A 17,114-nucleotide genomic window follows, 5' to 3' on the forward strand; every position below is an offset into this window, starting at 1 on the left:
CCCTGCGGTCCACAGAGAGAGAGGATCCCGGCGGCCATCTTCAGCAGGTGAGTATGAAGACGCCGGACCGCCGGGATTCGGGTAAGTACTACCCGGTTTGTTTTTTTAACCCCTGCATCGGGGTTGTCTCGCGCCGAACGGGGGGGGGGGGGGGGGGGGGGGGTTAAAAAAAAAAAACCCGTTTCGGCGCAGTACAACCCCTTTAATGGATTTATACTTTAATGACTTCAAGGCAGTAGGGTCCATAATCGTACACAGCATCTCAATATTTTCAGATGGATGGCTGTGTCTTATGCTCAAATTTGGATAGAACCTAGTTAAACTTCAACTCCACTCAAAATTAGAGAATTCAAGGGATACTGTCAGCTTTTCAAACAAATTTGCTTATTGCAGCTTCCTGACTGCTGTACAAGTGACATCTGGGGAGACGAGTGCCGTTGCACTTGAATTGCAAGTTTTAGTGAAATTAGGCGTTAAATACACATTTAGAGATTATATTTTCAGTATAACAGTATGGCAGAGAAGTATACATTTACAGCAGAAGCCAAATGAACACGTTTATTTTAGAATACTTTTAATTGGACCAAATGAGTTGTTCTGCTGCTTCTGTACATCTATACACCTACAACACATATTTCTCATGTATTTATGCTTTGCACTTGAATTTTAACCAGCAAAAATATGCTTGAAGCTGTCGATTGGGTGAGAGCTCACGTTCCTGGAGCAAACATTGAACTTTCTAAATATATATGCAGAGTAAATATAGAAGTATTAATATCATCTTTCACAGACTACAACAACATCAACAAGAAAATCTTCAGAAACTTCACATACCTATTTCATTAAATCCACTGTAACCCAGTTCTTGTCTGCTCAGTCCAAGGTCTTTTAGATCCATGCACTTAAACCCCCGAGGGCACTGGTATCCTTCTCCATCTGGTGAACAGTGAGTATCCGGAATGGCAAGATTATTCCACGTCACATTTCTGAAATAATCATAAAATAAATTCTACATTAAATGACAGATCAGACAGTGCATTGCATGAAAAGTGTTCTTAAATCTGCATGAACTGAACTTGTTATGCAGTTTAACGAGTTACCACATAGCTAGAAAAACACATTTGTCACTCTTACTCATTGAACCCGGCACTGCATTATAGAATTATACTAAAATTTATATACATCCAACCCCTGTGGCTTAGCTGACTATATGCCATCAAACTTCTATTTGGAGAATTTCAATTTTCTAGCTCAACATGTTTAGATGGGATGAAAGTCTTTAAGTTTAGTTTAACTATTTTTAGATGTACTGTAGTTTTAAGATATTTTTAGGATTACATTTTTTGATCAAAGTTACCAGTAACATACAGAGGGAAGGCACAGTTCATGTCTGCACTGTCAGTTCCTGACACAGAAATATGCAGGATCTCACAGATGTAGAAGCATATGCATTACTCCAAATGGTGCCTTGTTTTACCAATCTAGTGACATCCAATTTAAAGGGAGGCTGTCAGTAGTTTTGACAGTGCACAGCGGAGATACAGTGGGGAACATAAGTAAAAGACTCACATCTCCCGAACTTATCGTGTCAGCTCCTATGGACCCATACGTTTAGTTTATGGGTTTCCCAGCTGACAGATTTCATTTAAAAAGGTCATATATGTCCATGGCACACAAACAGTGCTACATCTGTCCATGGCACACAAACAGTGCCACATCTGTCCATGGCACACAAACAGTGCCACATCTGTCCATGGCATGTGTCTGGAATTCGAGCTTCACCTCACTCTATACTAGGAGAAACAGAATAGTCTCCTGAAAATAACGCAATTTAATGATTACATACAACAAAGTGTTGTATCACATCAGCTGACTAGAATTGATTAACATTCAAGTTTTAGAATACTTTTGTTTCTACCTCATCATTTTAAAAAGAGGACCTGTCAGCCGACATTCCCATTTTAGTAAATAGCACTACTTCCTGTGAAATAACAATGACAATGTGTCTTTTCTTAGAACTCTGTATTGTGTCATTCCCCTGTTATTACTCTTGGAAATGTAAATTGACAATTGGGTATTACTATTTCCCTTGTCAGTAAGATGTGTCTCTACATACTCAAGCACTTTCAGCAGTGATTGTACAGTGTCAGAGTATGTAAAGCAAAGCAAAAATTATCTAGTTAGGAATTCAAATGAGAAAATGTGAAAGCACAGCTGAATTTTTCTTACAGATGATCAGTGGAAGTTCGCCACTTGGGATCCCTGCTGATCAGCTGATTCCACTATGGACAGTGCAAGAAGCAGATCAAACTGCTCATAGCACTCCGGCCTGGGTTGGTATTGCAGGCATAGCTTCTATGAAGAAGGGCAGGTCATCAATATAAAAAAAATCCCAAAAGTCCTAGACAAATGGGGATTAGAACAAGTCATCAACAGAAAAAAAAAAGTCCCGGACAACCCCTTTAAATTTGCTCAGCCAATGAGTCAAGGTCTAATGCTCTCTACTGCAAAAGCAATGATGTACCAACTGTAAAAGGCACCATGTTACTACATTGCAAAATCTCTACAGTTGGTACTCTATAGAGCCAATTCCAGGGATTCCATCATTCTGACTACTTCTGACCAGTGTTGGGAAACCAGACAATCTGGACCATCAAACTTCAAGATAAAGGATTGCTACTGTATGGAGTGCAAAATAATGATTTTTAATCCACACAGCATGTCAATCCATGCGCATTTTGTCCACACCAGGAGGATGATATTTGTTAAAATGTCACCGACATGGCCTGTACTGTAAATGCTGCAAATTTTCCATGTGCAAAATTCTCAGCATTTACACTATGTATAAACATACCAAAATACCTTTAAAAGGAGAAAATACAAATATATTTCTTTAGTGACTTATATGTTGCACATTTGTCCATACAAGGAAAAGTTATATAAAATGGTCAAGTTATGTTTATAGCGTTCTTAGAAATGCAACTTTATTTTACTGACACCTATCACCTCAACCAATGAGACAGCTGGTTGATGGATGGGGGAGATTTTATTTTATGCCACCAGGAAAATAATTACATAGGCCAGCTGAGCTTGGTCAACATCTGCCATCCACAAATCAGTTATCAGTCAAGCACTTAATGAGTCCTAGGGCTTTAGATTTTCAGCAATATTTCAGCTATTTTTAAATGGGTCTCAACTGGTACAAACTGTATGACTATTAAATCTTTATCTAATTTATTCAAAAACTGACATTCCCCGTACACATTATGGCAGCGAGCTCAAATCAATCTCCATTGAGCTTTGAATGACCATTGCATTAAAAATGACAACATCAGCTGGGAGGCTCTGACCTTTCTCCATCCTAAAATAGCATATCTGATGGCTTCTGCTTCTCTTTTTTTCCATGCAGAAAGTTCAGTACAAAGTAAACTTTGACTACACGTTTTACGAGTCTTCTAAACTTAGCCAGTTCATAGTATTGGAATACGGTATATTCGTGTGTATTGTAAATCATTCTAATAGTTATTAGTGTAAATTGCTCACCTAACTTGGACTTGTCTTGGATTGATATCTTTTTCAATAAATAAAAAAGCAGGAAACTGTACCGCTACATGAACATATAGAAAAACCCTTTTAGTGTGTTGGTTGAAGGCAGCTAGTAAAGAAGATGAATCTAAAAAAATGCAAATATGCTGTAGTTCCAAAATCTCTTTGCAACTTATGTTTACATTAGCATGCACTTGAATATGGTGAAGTACTGTACCAGGTAACAGAGAACCCTTTTTTCTAATTACAGATAATCATTTTAACCCCTTAAAAGTCACATTAAAATCGGAGACTTTATGGTGTTGTGCTACATTTGCTAAATGTACTAAAAAAAAAAGAGATTGCCAAAGTTATTTGGTCTTGGAATGTGGTAACACAAAAAGTTCATTTGTTAAAAAAAAGTGTAGGTTGTGCAAATGTGGTTGTTGTTAGCCGTTTCGTCATTCATGACCCTCGGCGACCCTAAAAAAGAGCTCCCTCCATGTTTTGCAGTTTTGCACTGCTTCACACAACTGAAAGAAGGGAGAGAGGGAGCCTTTAGGGTCGCCGAGGGTCGTGAACGATTAAACGGCTAACAACAACTACATTAGCGCAACCTACACTTTTTTTTTACAGATAAACTTTTTGTATCTCACCACATTCTAAGACTAAAGAAATTTTGTCAATTTCTTTTTTAGTTTTTTTTTTATACAGAATTTACCTTGCTAGATAAACAATGTAATATTTTATAGTACAGGTTGTTATGGATGCGGCGATACCAATTATGCATATTTTTATTATGTTTTTATTTTTGCAATATTTAAAGCATTGTGTCAGAGTGAAAAAATGTTTTCAGAAAAAAAATTAGATGCCTGGTTCAGCAATGACTGCTGCATCTGCGGGGTTCAACTGCATTGATAACTGATTAGATGAGCAAGTGCTCATCTTTTCACTCCTTTTCTGAAAAAAAGACCCTCATATGTGACAATCAGAGTGCAAATATGCTCTCTGATTGATAGGGAGGTGTTAACATAAACAAATGTCCATGTCACCCTCCCCTGGGACAGGGGGACAAACAGGAGAATATCACAGATGTCGGTAACACTGACACTGATAGAACCAGAGCTACAGCCGTTTGAAATAGAACAAACTCAGTTCATCCAAATCTTTAATGTCCTTTTCCTCTGTATGGGAGTTAGAAGGATATACGGGGACATTTACAAAACACTGTATGCTAGAATACTGGTGTACAAAAGTCACAACATTTTGAGTGTCGAGACCTGTGTTTTTGAAAGAATCAGGTCTAAGACAATGAAGATAGCATTTAGTGCTAAAGATTGTGTACTCTATAGGCTCATGCTAAGGGCAAGGCTATATGCATGGACCATGCACTGCACAGCCTGAAGCCTTACCAGTCCATATTACAAGACAGATAGGGAAAAAAGGAAAGTGAGAGTTGAAAATTCTAAATTCTTCTGGTATAGGAGTTTAAGTCTAGAGCATCTCACATCCATTGAATATCAACATATGCGTAGCTAGCAAAGACATAAAATCACTAACTTGATGGCGATTTGATGTAAAAAAGCATCCTAATGAATACTCTGAAGTAACTGTATTCTTTCACAGCCAGCTCTGCCAAATTAAGTCTGTACACTGGAGATCCCTGTGGCTCAAAACATGAACTAATTATGAATACCATTTCCATCACTTGCATGCTGCATTTGGGATATATTATTAGCCATTTTAGTCCTGCCGTTTGTTTGCACATGTACTAAATGTAGTTTCCATTTGCAATCTCCATTTACTCTTTTATGTGTCATTTTTAACGGAAATGTATTATCAGAACTAATACTGGAATGTGTAATAATCTGATTAGGTCAATAAATTAATTCCATTACCGATTCCAGGTTAAAAAGTGTTCCTGAGTGAAACAAAAAACTAAAAGCAGCCCAGGTCTTTGAACTCTAACAATTCAGTTTTCCATGTAGATTTTCCTATTTTCTGTTGCTCTGCCGTTTGCAATAGATTTACATGTGGGGTATATGTCCTAGTCCAGCCAATCTGTCAGTACTGTACTGGCTGGGACCTCCCCTCCCACACTTCCCATGCTACCTTGCATAGTCCTGCTCCAATCAGCTGCAAGCCAGTATCTAAATGCCCACCCCTCTGTTGTGTGTTGTAACTAGCACCATCCCCAAGCCTCCGTTACTAGAGAAGCTAAATGGCTAACGACCGGCGGTGGAGTGTAAAGATGCTGGAAGGGAGATCCACTGTATTAGTCACTTCACACTTGATTTTCAGCGGTAAAACAAAAACAAGTTTAATACAAGTACTGTATATTACAAGATTGATGATACACACATAGGCTAATAGATGAGCATATGTTGTGTGAAAAGTTAAGCATCCTCTTAATGCATAGTTAATCACTTTCCAAAACAGAGTGCTTTTAGCATTCACAAGTAAATACTTTGGGAGCAAAGTGTGCTTAAGACCGGGCACACACAAGCAGGTCGGATTCTGTGTGCAGGAGGCCCGCAGCAGATTTCACCTGTGAGGCTGAACGGTGACCCTGATTATGGCCGCGGATTTCGCGGTGAAATAGAACATGCTGCATTTTTTTCTTCCACGAACGTATTACGCACTCCTAACCTGTTTTTTGCAGTACAGTTTTGATTAAAACGTTTGCAGTTTGTCTTCTGCAGCTTCTCCTTATCACTGTATATAGATCCAAGAGTCTAATGGCCCTTTACACAGGAGGATGATTATTGAGAATCATTCAGATTCCCACGCTCCTGTAGGAATTTCAATGATAATCGTCGAGTGTAAATGCATGCAGCGACTGAATGAGAATTGTTCAGTCATTCAGTTTCTGCATGTAAAAAACTGAACGACGCGCCATTCAGTATAAACAGCACTCATTCATTTTTGAACTACTACCTGCCTACTGTGAATGCAGGTGGCAGGCCCACTACGCCTCCATTCCAACAGCACTGTGAGTGATGCCAGCGATACACGCCCTTGTGTAACAACACAGGCACAAGCATCACTGGGATGAGTGTCGGGCATCGTTTGCCCAACAGCTCATCCTGTGTAAAAGGACCATAAGTCTCAGTAGGAGATCTGTTAGTGAGGCTGGACTGACAGGCTGATCGCTAGTTTATGACCATTTTTACACAAGCTGATTCTCGTTTGAACGAGTGCACGAGAGAGTGACATCAATTGTTCGTGCTTGTGCATAATGTTTAGACACGCAGATTATTGTTGAGAATTGTTTACTTCTCGTTCAGTACTTCCCATTCTATGTAAAACACTGAGCACGATGGCTTGCATGTAGGCGTAGCGATTATTGCGCACTTTTGTTCGCTTGAGCGAATTTTGAGCGACAATCGCTTCGTGTAAATGTGCCTTAAGATAATTATTGTGGCAATAAATTGTTCCTAAGAACACGCAGGAGAGAACAGAGCAATAACCAATTTCACTGACAGATCTTCTGTTGACAGACTTCATTTTCTATACAGATACGTAGAAGCTGCAGAAGACAAGCTGTACAACATTTTTAAAAACCCCTTTAAAGGAGTTGTCTCGTGAAATCAAGTGGGGTTAAGCACTTCTGTATGGCCATAATAATGCACTTTGTAATATACATCGTGCATTAAATATGAGCCATACAGAAGTTATTCACTTACCTGCTCCGTTGCTAGCGTCCCCGTCGCCATGGTTCCGTCTAATTTCGGTGTCTTCTTGCTTTTTTAGATGCGCTTGCGCAGATGGGTCTTCTCCCTTCGGCTCCGCTCGGCAGCATCAGCGTGTTGGCTCCGCCCCCTTGTACGCGTCATCGCGTAGCTCCACCCCCATCACGTGCCGATTCCAGCCAATCAGGAGGCCTTTTTATAACGACGGAGATAAAAATAATAAGTTGTGATAAGCCACGCCTCAACCCCCCCTTCCCCCTGACCACACGCTCTGTCCCGCTTTGGGGCTCCACGAGAAACTTTTCATAAAGGGCTCCATGGTTGAAAAGGTTTGAGAACCACTGATCTAAACTATTGGCCTTCATTTGGTCTTTCAAATCTAAGCGTATCCAGCAGTCTACCCTATACGGGCCTCGGAGTGAGGGAGGCCTGGGGGTTCCTAATATAATAAAATATTATCATGCAGCCCAATTAGCTCAATTAACCTCCATTTTCTCCCATCATGATAAACCACTTTGGGTATTATCAACTGAGGCACAGGCAGTTTTTTCTCTGCCTCTGGAATACGTCTTTTGGCACAGAGCGGAACATAAAAAAGCAGTTGTGAACCCTGCCCTGTCTTCACCCCTGGCTCTCTGGGATAGACTCTCTAAAAGATATTGGTTATATCTAGACACCTCTCCATATCTAGCATCTTTGGCAATCCTGCTTTCCCCCCGGATATGAACAAAAATGAATTCTGATGGTGGATAGCCAAGGACCTGACCAGAATAGTTGATATTGTGGATAGATTTGGCTCCAGACAATTTGAGTTTTTTCAGGCTGTCCACTTCATTCCAAACTCAAACACGTTTCGTCTTCAACAAATTAAACACTGTGTATTAGCACTTATGGAGAATAGATAAAACCCTGCTAAGCTAACTATTTTTGAAAGCCTGTGCAGCAAAAATGCTGGGGGTCCTGGAAAAATTGCCAAATTGTATTCCCACTTTACTACACCAGCGGATAAACTCCCATATATGTGGAAGTGGGACAGGAGCTGGGCGAGGAATTGCCAATCTCAGATTGGCATAAAGAAGTAATTTCAACTGCAAAGCTTTCTATCAATGTAGCAATTACACTTTTAATGCGCTGCTATTTGGTTCCGAGACGAATAGCTAACATGTTCCCGGGGACTTCAGGCTTATGCTCTTAGAGGATGTGGAGGGGAGGGTTCCTTCCTACACATATTGTGGAATTGCCCTAGGCTTCTCAGATTTTGGATCCAGGTATACATCTTCATATTCTCCATTACAAACCTGCCGATACAAAAATTGCCCTGGGAAGCTCTATTGGGTAAATAAATTCCTAACATCCCCAAATACACACACACAAATGGATATTTGCCGCAATTATCTGCGGTGAGCCTATCTATTAGATAGGCTCATTGCGGAGACCTACCAGTGCTCCCCCCTCCTTTCCCGCGGCGGAATATAGCTAGCAATATTCCGTCCCGGCCGTGGACAGGCAGCCTTAGGGTGCCTTCACACCAGCGTGTTTTTGTGTTTACATACGCATGCACAAAGACAGGAATTAGGTCCTACCTGTTAATTCCTTTTCCTGAAGTCATCCTGACAGCATACACCTGGAGGTTGTCTGCTGGACACCTGTTGGGACAGGAAGCGGAAAATACAAAAGGCAACTCCCACCACCGGCTTACCAGTGTGTACCAAATAACTACAGTGACCCAGCTTTGCTTAACCAATCATCTTTAATACAGCAATCATAGTACCATACGTTACTTCACGTAAAATTAACTCAAGGGGAGGGAAAAGCCCCTATGCTGTCAGGATGACTTCAGGAAAAGGAATTAACAGGTAGGACCTAATTCCTGTCTTCCCCTCGTCATCCTGACAGCATACACCTGGAGAAGTGCCAACAACTAAGGGCTTTAGGGAGGGACCACCGCCTGTAGCACCTTCCGCCCAAAGGCCATATCACGGCTGGCCCCCAGGTCCAGGTGATAGTGTTTAGTGAAGGTATGAGTGCTCGACCATGTGGCGGCTCTGCCGATCTGGTCGGTTGTCGCCTGGGCTCTCTCCGCCCAGGAACAGGCAACCACCCTAGTGGAATGGTTCTAACGTCGCCCAGGAGTGGGATCCCCTGGGATCTGTATGCCTCTTCTATGGCCCTCCTGACCCAACGCGCTAAGGAGTCCTTAGTAGCGGCCCCTCCTCTGCGTGGACCCTGAAATTGAATAAAGAGATTGTTAGACTTCCTGAAGGAATGTGTGACCTCCAAATACTTCAGGACTGCTCGTCTAACATCTAGATTATGGAACCTCTGTTCCGTGGTGTTACGGGGTTCTTGGCAGAAGGAGGGAAGTACTATTCGCTGTTCTCTGTGGAAGTCTGTGAGAACTTTCGGTTGGAAAAAGGGGTCAGGCCTGAACTCTATTTTATCTGGGAAGGTGGTCATGTACGGGGGCCTAATAGAGAGGGATTGGATCTCCCCGATCTGTCTGTCGGATGTGATGGCAACTAGAAAGGCAACTTTATAGGAGAGGATCTTTACTGATAGATCTTCCAGAGGCTCACAGGGGTGTGCGCAGAGGGCCTGCAAAACAAGGTTCAGGTCCCAGGGGGCATGGTTTCCCTTATAAAGGGGTGGAGTCTGACTGCCCCTTTCAGATATTTCTTAATTAGCCTATGGTCGCCTAAGGGGAAGTCGAAGAAGGCCCCAAGGGCGGCCACCTGGACCTTAAGGGTACCAGGTCTTAGCCCCATGTCCAAACCATCCTGTAGGAACTCCAGTATTTTATTAATGTCGGGCTGTTGGAGGTCATGTATACTATGCCCCAACCACCTAGAGAAGGTATCCCACACCCTGGAGTATATTTTTCTGGTGGATTTTTTGAGGCTCTCACATAACGTAGTGGTCACCCCCCCTGATAGGCCCTGGCTCAGGTATTTTACCCGCTCAACTTCCAGGCCGCCAGTCTGAACTGTCGGACCTTTGGGCATATCAGGGGACCCTGCTGAAGGAGGTCGTCTCTCTGCGGCAGATGTAGAGGCTCCTGTGTCGAGAGAGCGGCCAGGAGCGGGAACCAGGGTCTCTTGGGCCAGAATGGGGCCACAAGGATAACGGAGCCTGGGAACTCCTGAATTTTCCTTAGGACCCGAGGAATCAGGGGAATAGGTGGGAAGGCGTATGCAAGGTCCCAATCCCAGGCCTGGGATAGAGCATCTATTCCCAGGGAGCCCCCGTCTGCTCCCCTGGAGAAAAACCGGGGACACTTGGTGTTCTCCCGAGAGGCGAACAAGTCCACCTTGGGTGTCCCCCATCTCTCTAAAATTAGCTGGAACGCGTGTGGATGTAGAGTCCACTCCCCGGGGTCTATCTTCCTGCGGCTGAGATGGTCCGCCATGGAGTTCTCTGGGCCCCTTACGTGGTACGCTGTGACGGAAGGCGTCCGCTGCTCTATCCACCCGAGAACTTTTGCCGCCAGGTTTTGGAGTCGGGGGTTCCGCGTGGATCCCTGGTGGCGGATGAGGGACACAGTTGTTATGTTATCCGAAAAGATCTTAATGTGTCTACCCCTGATCTCTGTCTCGAGGCCCCGAATGGCCTTCCAGACAGCGCAAAGTTCTTTGTAGTTGGAGGATTGAGCAGCTTCCTCCCGGTTCCAGCCCCCTTGGACGTAATGACGGCCTAAGTGGGCCCCCCAACCAGTTGCACTTGCGTCAGTAAAGATGGATACTGGGGATGCGGGGTACCAAGCCGTGGCTATGGCCAGGTTGGAGATAAAATCCTCCTTGGAATGGTGGATGTCTATCTTGTAGGTAAGGACGACTTTCCGATCCAGGGAGGCAGGGGATTTATCCCAGTTGTTTAGGATAAAGTCTTGGAGGGTTCTACAATGTAACTGGGCCCAAGGGACTACCCCGATGCAAGATGTCATGAGGCCGAGGACCCTCATGCCTCTCCTAAAGGAGACTTCAGTGGTTAGAGAAAGTGCCCGACACTCATCCTGGATCGTTTTTTGCCTTTCTAGGGGAAGGGATGAGCACTGATGGTGTGAGTCCAGAATCACTCCCAGAAATTTTTTCTTTTTTTTTTTTCTTTCCTTCTGCTCGGGCAGAAGACTGGATTTAGAGGAGTTGATGATCCAGCCTAACGACTCGAACAGACAGAGTGTGAGGTTGACCTGGAACTGGAGTTCTGAAGCCGATCCTGCTATAATCAGGAAATCGTCGAGGTATGGGACAATCAACACCTTGTCAGTCCTTAGTGCCGCCCCCATCTCTAACACCAGTTTGGAGAACACCCGGGGTGCGGAGGAAATCCCGAACGGCAGGCACGTAAATTGAAAGTGAGAGACAGAGCCATCTATCACCAGGGCAAACCGCAGAAACCGCTGGGAATCTATGTGTATAGGGACATGGTAATATGCGTCCTTTAAGCCCACGGTGGCCATGACACTATCCGGCGCAATTAAGGGGATTGCTGACCGCACTGATTCCATTTTAAATCTTTGATACGCGATAGATTTATTCAGGAATTTCAGATTAATTATAGTTCTATAGGATCCATTGGGTTTTTTGATTAGGAACAAGGGGGAGTAGCACCCCTTGAATAGTTCTTCTGCGGGAACCCGAGTGATGGCCTCTAGGGACAACAGCTCTTGCACCCCCAACTGGAGGGCCTGAGCAGACGCAGGTGACTGGCAGGGGGTGACCACGAACCTCCGGGGAGGAGGGGAGGAAAATTCAATTTTGTAGCCATCCGAGACTAGGCGAAAGGCCCAGGGATTGGAGGTCACCTCGTTCCATCTAAGGGCGAACCCCTTCAGTCTACCCCCTACTTGTAGGTGTCAGAACCAGCAATTCTCGGGGGCCCCGTGCCCACACCACCGGTCCTGCCACCCGGGTTACAGGAGTGCGGCGTAGGGGAGCCCCGGTTCTTGTGATCTCCCCGGGCCGCTGTCAGACTGGTCGCCGCCGGGTTGCTAGGGAGGCAGCAGGTGCTTCTCTAGGCACTTGACTACCAGGCTGGCTTCCCTAGTAACTGTCTGTGCTGCAGACTGGGGGTGTGTCCCCAGCACCTCCCTGATTAGCCCTGCTGCTGTCAGGCTCCCCGCCCCTATCGGCTTCTGGGGCGGGAGCGCTGACAGCATTTAAAAAGGTGTGTTTTCCTTTCAGCCCTTGCCAGTGTTAGTTTGGTCTTCCAGCTGCACCCGCGTATTCTTTTGACTCCTGTTTGTGACCCCGGCTTTCCTGACCTCTGCTTTTGGACCTTGACTACGTTTTTGCCTGACCCCCCTGTACTGCGTACCCTCCTGTTGCCGACCCGGATTGTCTGACCATTCTACCGTTGTTTGTCTTCAGTGTCTGTTTGTCTTCCCGTGTCCCGCTTCCCTAGTGAGGGTAGGGACCGCCGCCCAGTTGTCGCCCTGGGGGTTAGCCCAGGGGGGCAAGTAGGCAGGGACAGGGGTTGCGGGATATCTCAGGGACCCCCATATCCCGGACACTGTCCTGACAGTAACACTGGCCGAACGAAGGTCAGACCCTTGCATCCGCCCGGCAACTCTGAACCCCTCGATGGAGGCCATGGCAGCTTTAGCGAACCAGGTCCAGTTCCTTACGAACCTTGCCCAGGACCTAACAGCCCGCTTGCAGCGACAGGAACAAGCGGCAGCTGCAGGTTCCATGCAGCCCCCTTCCGCTCCAGGAACAATGACAGAACCTCGAGCCACGCTTCCGGATTGTTTCTCCGGAGAGAGAAGTCAGTTTTTCGCATTTAGAGAGAGCTGCAAGCTCTACTTTGATCTCCGCCCCCACTCCTCTGGTACTGAATACCAGAAAGTGGGAATTGTAATTACCCGCCTGAGGGGAGAGCCCCAAAATTGGGCTTTCTCATTACCTGCTGGCTCTCTCGCCCGACTATCCCTTGACGCCTTTTTTTCCGCCTTGGGTCAAATTTATGACGAACCCGACCGTGCCGGCTACGCAGTCTCCAAGCTTCTGGCCCTGCGCCAGGGTTGCAAGATGGCGGAGGACTACTGTTCCCAATTCCGCCAGCACTGTACAGAATCCGGGTGGAATGATGCCGCCCTAAAAGACCTATTTTTGACCGGTCTGTCTGAGGGTCTTAAGGACCTACTCGTGGCCCACCCGGAGCCAAGAACCCTGGAGCAAGCCATGTCGCTGGCTATTCGGGCTGACCGACGTTTGAGGGCCAGACACGCCGCTCGGACCACTCCACTCCCCACGCCCACTTCTTCTACTGACCCGACTTTTCCACCTCCCACCACCGAGGCCATGGAGCTGGGAGCCATGAACCCCAAGCAGCGACGGGAAAATCGCCTGAAGAAGAACCTCTGCTTCTACTGTGGGGAGCCGGGTCACCGCATTGCAACCTGCGCCAAGAAGCCATGGCAGGGAAAACGTCCGCTCCTAGGCAGTTGTCCGGAGGACTGTCTAGGAGCCAAGGTACTCCCTGTGTTGTCCAAAATGTTATTGCCTTGCACCCTAGAATTCCATTCTTTCCACCGTACTGGGCAAGCCTTCGTTGATTCTGGGGCTGCTGCTAATTTCGTTAACTTTAATTTCGTTGCTCAACTGTCCGGGGTTCTGTTACGTTTAGAGACTCCGATTCTTGTTTCAGGAGTGGACTCCACTCCACTGCAAGCAGGGGTAGTTAATCTGGTTACCCCCGAGGTAAGGTTTACTATAGGAGCCCTACATGTTGAAACCTGCACATTTCTGGTGATGAGAGATTTGTCTGTGGACGTCGTCCTAGGTCTCCCCTGGCTCCGGGAGCACAACCCGGTAGTAAATTGGGACACGTTGGAACTGGTAGAGTGGGGTCCCCGCTGTGCCAACCACCTATGTCCGGTGGAGGTGGGGATCTCCACCTGCGAGGGGATTCCCCTACCAGATTACCTCTCCGAGTTCTCGGATGTCTTCTCCAAGCAATTATCTGAAGCCCTGCCCCCTCATAGGGAATGGGACTGTAAAATCGATTTGATTCCTGGGGCCAAACTTCCTAAGGGCCGCATTTATAATGTTACGGTTCCAGAGAGAGAATCCATGAGGGACTATATCCAGGACAGCTTGGCCAAGGGGCACATCCGGCCCTCAGAATCCCCGGTGGGTGCCGGGTTTTTCTTCGTCGAGAAAAAGGATGGGGGTCTCCGGCCCTGTATTGACTATAGAGAGCTAAATAAGATCACAGTCAGAAACCAGTATGCCCTTCCGCTCATTCCTGACCTTCTCAACCAGGTCGCTGGTGCCCAATGGTTTTCTAAACTTGATCTCAGGGGGGCATACAACCTCATTCGCATTCGGGAGGGGGATGAGTGGAAAACTGCCTTCAATACGCCTCTCGGTCATTTTGAATACCTAGTAATGCCTTTTGGCTTGTGTAACGCCCCCGCCATTTTTCAGGGGTACATGAATTCTGTGTTTCAGGATATCATGGGGGTGTTTGTCGTTGTATATCTAGACGACATTCTGATTTTTTCCTCCGACTTGCCGAGTCACCGTACTCATGTTCAAACCGTGCTAGCTCGACTCAGACATAACAAGCTGTTTGCTAAGCTCGAGAAATGTGTTTTTGGGGTACAAAAGATATCATTCTTGGGGTATATCATCACGCCATGCGACTTCCAGATGGATCCTGGGAAGGTGAAAGCCATCACGGAGTGGGCCCGGCCAGGTACCTTGAAAGCTCTTCAACGCTTCCTCGGCTTCGCCAATTACTATCGCAAGTTCATCAAAGACTTCTCCGTGGTGGCTAAACCTCTAACGGACCTCACCAGAAAGGGAGCAGATGTGAGTACCTGGTCTTCTGAGGCTCTGAGGGCCTTCGATAACCTAAAGGCGGCGTTCTCTTCAGCGCCTGTCCTGGTACAACCGGATCTGTCCTGCCCATTTGTGGTGGAGGTAGATGCCTCAGAGTTTGGTGTGGGAGCGGTACTGTCCCAAGGGCCCTCCACACTCACTAACCTTAGACCGTGTGCCTATTTTTCTAGAAAGTTCTCTTCCACTGAACGGAACTACGATATAGGCAACCGGGAATTGCTGGCTATTAAGTGGGCTTTTGAGGAGTGGAGGCATTTTTTGGAAGGAGCTCGTCACCAGATCACGGTACTCACAGACCATAAAAACCTCACCTATTTAGATTCCGCTAAGAGGGTAAATGCTCGGCAAGCCCGCTGGGCCTTGTTTTTCTCTCGGTTCAATTTTGTTGTTACCTATAGACCCGGTTCTAAAAATGTCAAGGCAGACGCCCTGTCTAGGAGTTTTGGTTCTCCGGAACCTTCCGAGTCTGAGCCTGAGAGCATTCTCTCTCCTGGAGTGGTCCTCGCTGCTGTCTCCTCCGACCTTTCACCTCTCATACACGCTGCTCAACAATCCGCCCCTGAAGCCCTTCCGGAAGGCAAATTTTTTGTTCCGTTGTCACTGAGATTGAAAGTGTTAGAGGAGACACATGCTTCAGTCCTAGCTGGACACCCCGGTATCAGGGGTACACTAGAGTTAGTATCCAGACTCTATTGGTGGCCGCACATGGCCAGGGATGTACGGTTATTTGTGTCCGCGTGCCCGGTTTGCGCAAGGGGGAAGAATCTCAGGAGACGTCCTGAGGGTCCTCTTCTTCCCTTGCCCATTCCGTCCAGGCCATGGTCCCATTTGTCCATGGATTTTATTACTGATCTGCCATCCTCGCTGGGGAATACGGTCATTTGGGTCATAGTTGACCGTTTTTCTAAAATGTCACATTTCGTTCCGCTTTGCAAGTTACCTAACGCCAAACTTCTGTCTGAAATGTTCATCAAGGAGATTGTTCGGCTACATGGGGTCCCCGAGGATATTGTGTCAGATAGAGGGGTACAGTTCGTCGCTCGCTTCTGGCGAGCTTTTTGTAAAAACCTAAATGTCAATTTGTCTTTTTCCTCCGCCTTCCATCCCGAGAGTAACGGACAAACAGAACGGATGAATCAAGAACTTATCCAGTACCTGCGACTTTTTGTCTCTGATAACCAGTTTCAGTGGGCCAACTACCTGCCTCTCGCCGAATTTGCTATTAACAACCATGTTAACTCGTCATCTCAAGTGTCACCTTTTTTTTGTAACTATGGGTTCCATCCCCGATTCTCGCTTTCTACTCCCCTTGTCTCGAACAATCCGGCCGCTGACATATCCTCTGAGGAACTGTGCACAGTTTGGGCTCAGGTTCGTAAGAACCTTCAGGGCTCCCAAGAGAAGCTACGTAAATACTCTGAGAAAAGATGTACTATCTCGGCACCTTTTGTGGTCGGGGAGCAGGTTTTATTGTCATCCAAAAATCTGAGACTTAAGGTTCCCTCCCTGAAACTTGCTCCTCGGTTCATTGGCCCATTTACTGTGTCGCAGGTTATCAACCCGATGTCATATAAGTTGTCACTTCCGGACTCCTGGAAGGTCCACAAGGTTTTTCATAAAAGCTTGCTTAAAAAATACGTGACTCCAGTTCTACCCACCCAGAACCCGCCCCCTCCTTCTTTGGTACAGGGGGAACTGGAGTATGAAGTAGAAAGGCTTGTTGACGCCCGACGGGTTAGAGGTGTACTGCAGTACCTGGTCCACTGGAGTGGATTTGGCCCTGAGGATAGGACGTGGGTCCCTGCCAGGGACGTTCATGCCCCACGCCTAGTCCGATCATTCCACAGGGCCTTCCCGCTCAAGCCCGCTCCTGGCCATGGGGGTCCGGTGTCCCCCCGTAGAAGGGGGGGTACTGTCAGAACCAGCAATTCTCGGGGGCCCCGTGCCCACACCACCGGTCCTGCCACCCGGGTTACAGGAGTGCGGCGTAGGGGAGCCCCGGTTCTTGTGATCTCCCCGGGCCGCTGTCAGACTGGTCGCCGCCGGGTTGCTA

General features: G+C 46.5%; 1 protein-coding gene across 2 annotated transcripts in view; it reads right to left on the bottom strand.

Annotated features, from left to right (window-relative positions):
• NALCN (sodium leak channel, non-selective) overlaps window positions 1-17,114 on the bottom strand; it is a 421,791-nt gene that overhangs the window by 347,921 nt on the left and 56,756 nt on the right. For both annotated transcript variants that reach the window (XM_066593014.1, XM_066593005.1), the window contains exon 6: window positions 835-986. In XM_066593014.1, coding sequence (XP_066449111.1) covers window positions 835-986 — 152 coding nt within the window. The remainder of the gene's footprint in view (window positions 1-834; window positions 987-17,114) is intronic.

The sequence above is a fragment of the Eleutherodactylus coqui genome, chromosome 1 (assembly GCF_035609145.1).
Source record: "Eleutherodactylus coqui strain aEleCoq1 chromosome 1, aEleCoq1.hap1, whole genome shotgun sequence".
Lineage (NCBI taxonomy): Eukaryota > Metazoa > Chordata > Amphibia > Anura > Eleutherodactylidae > Eleutherodactylus > Eleutherodactylus coqui.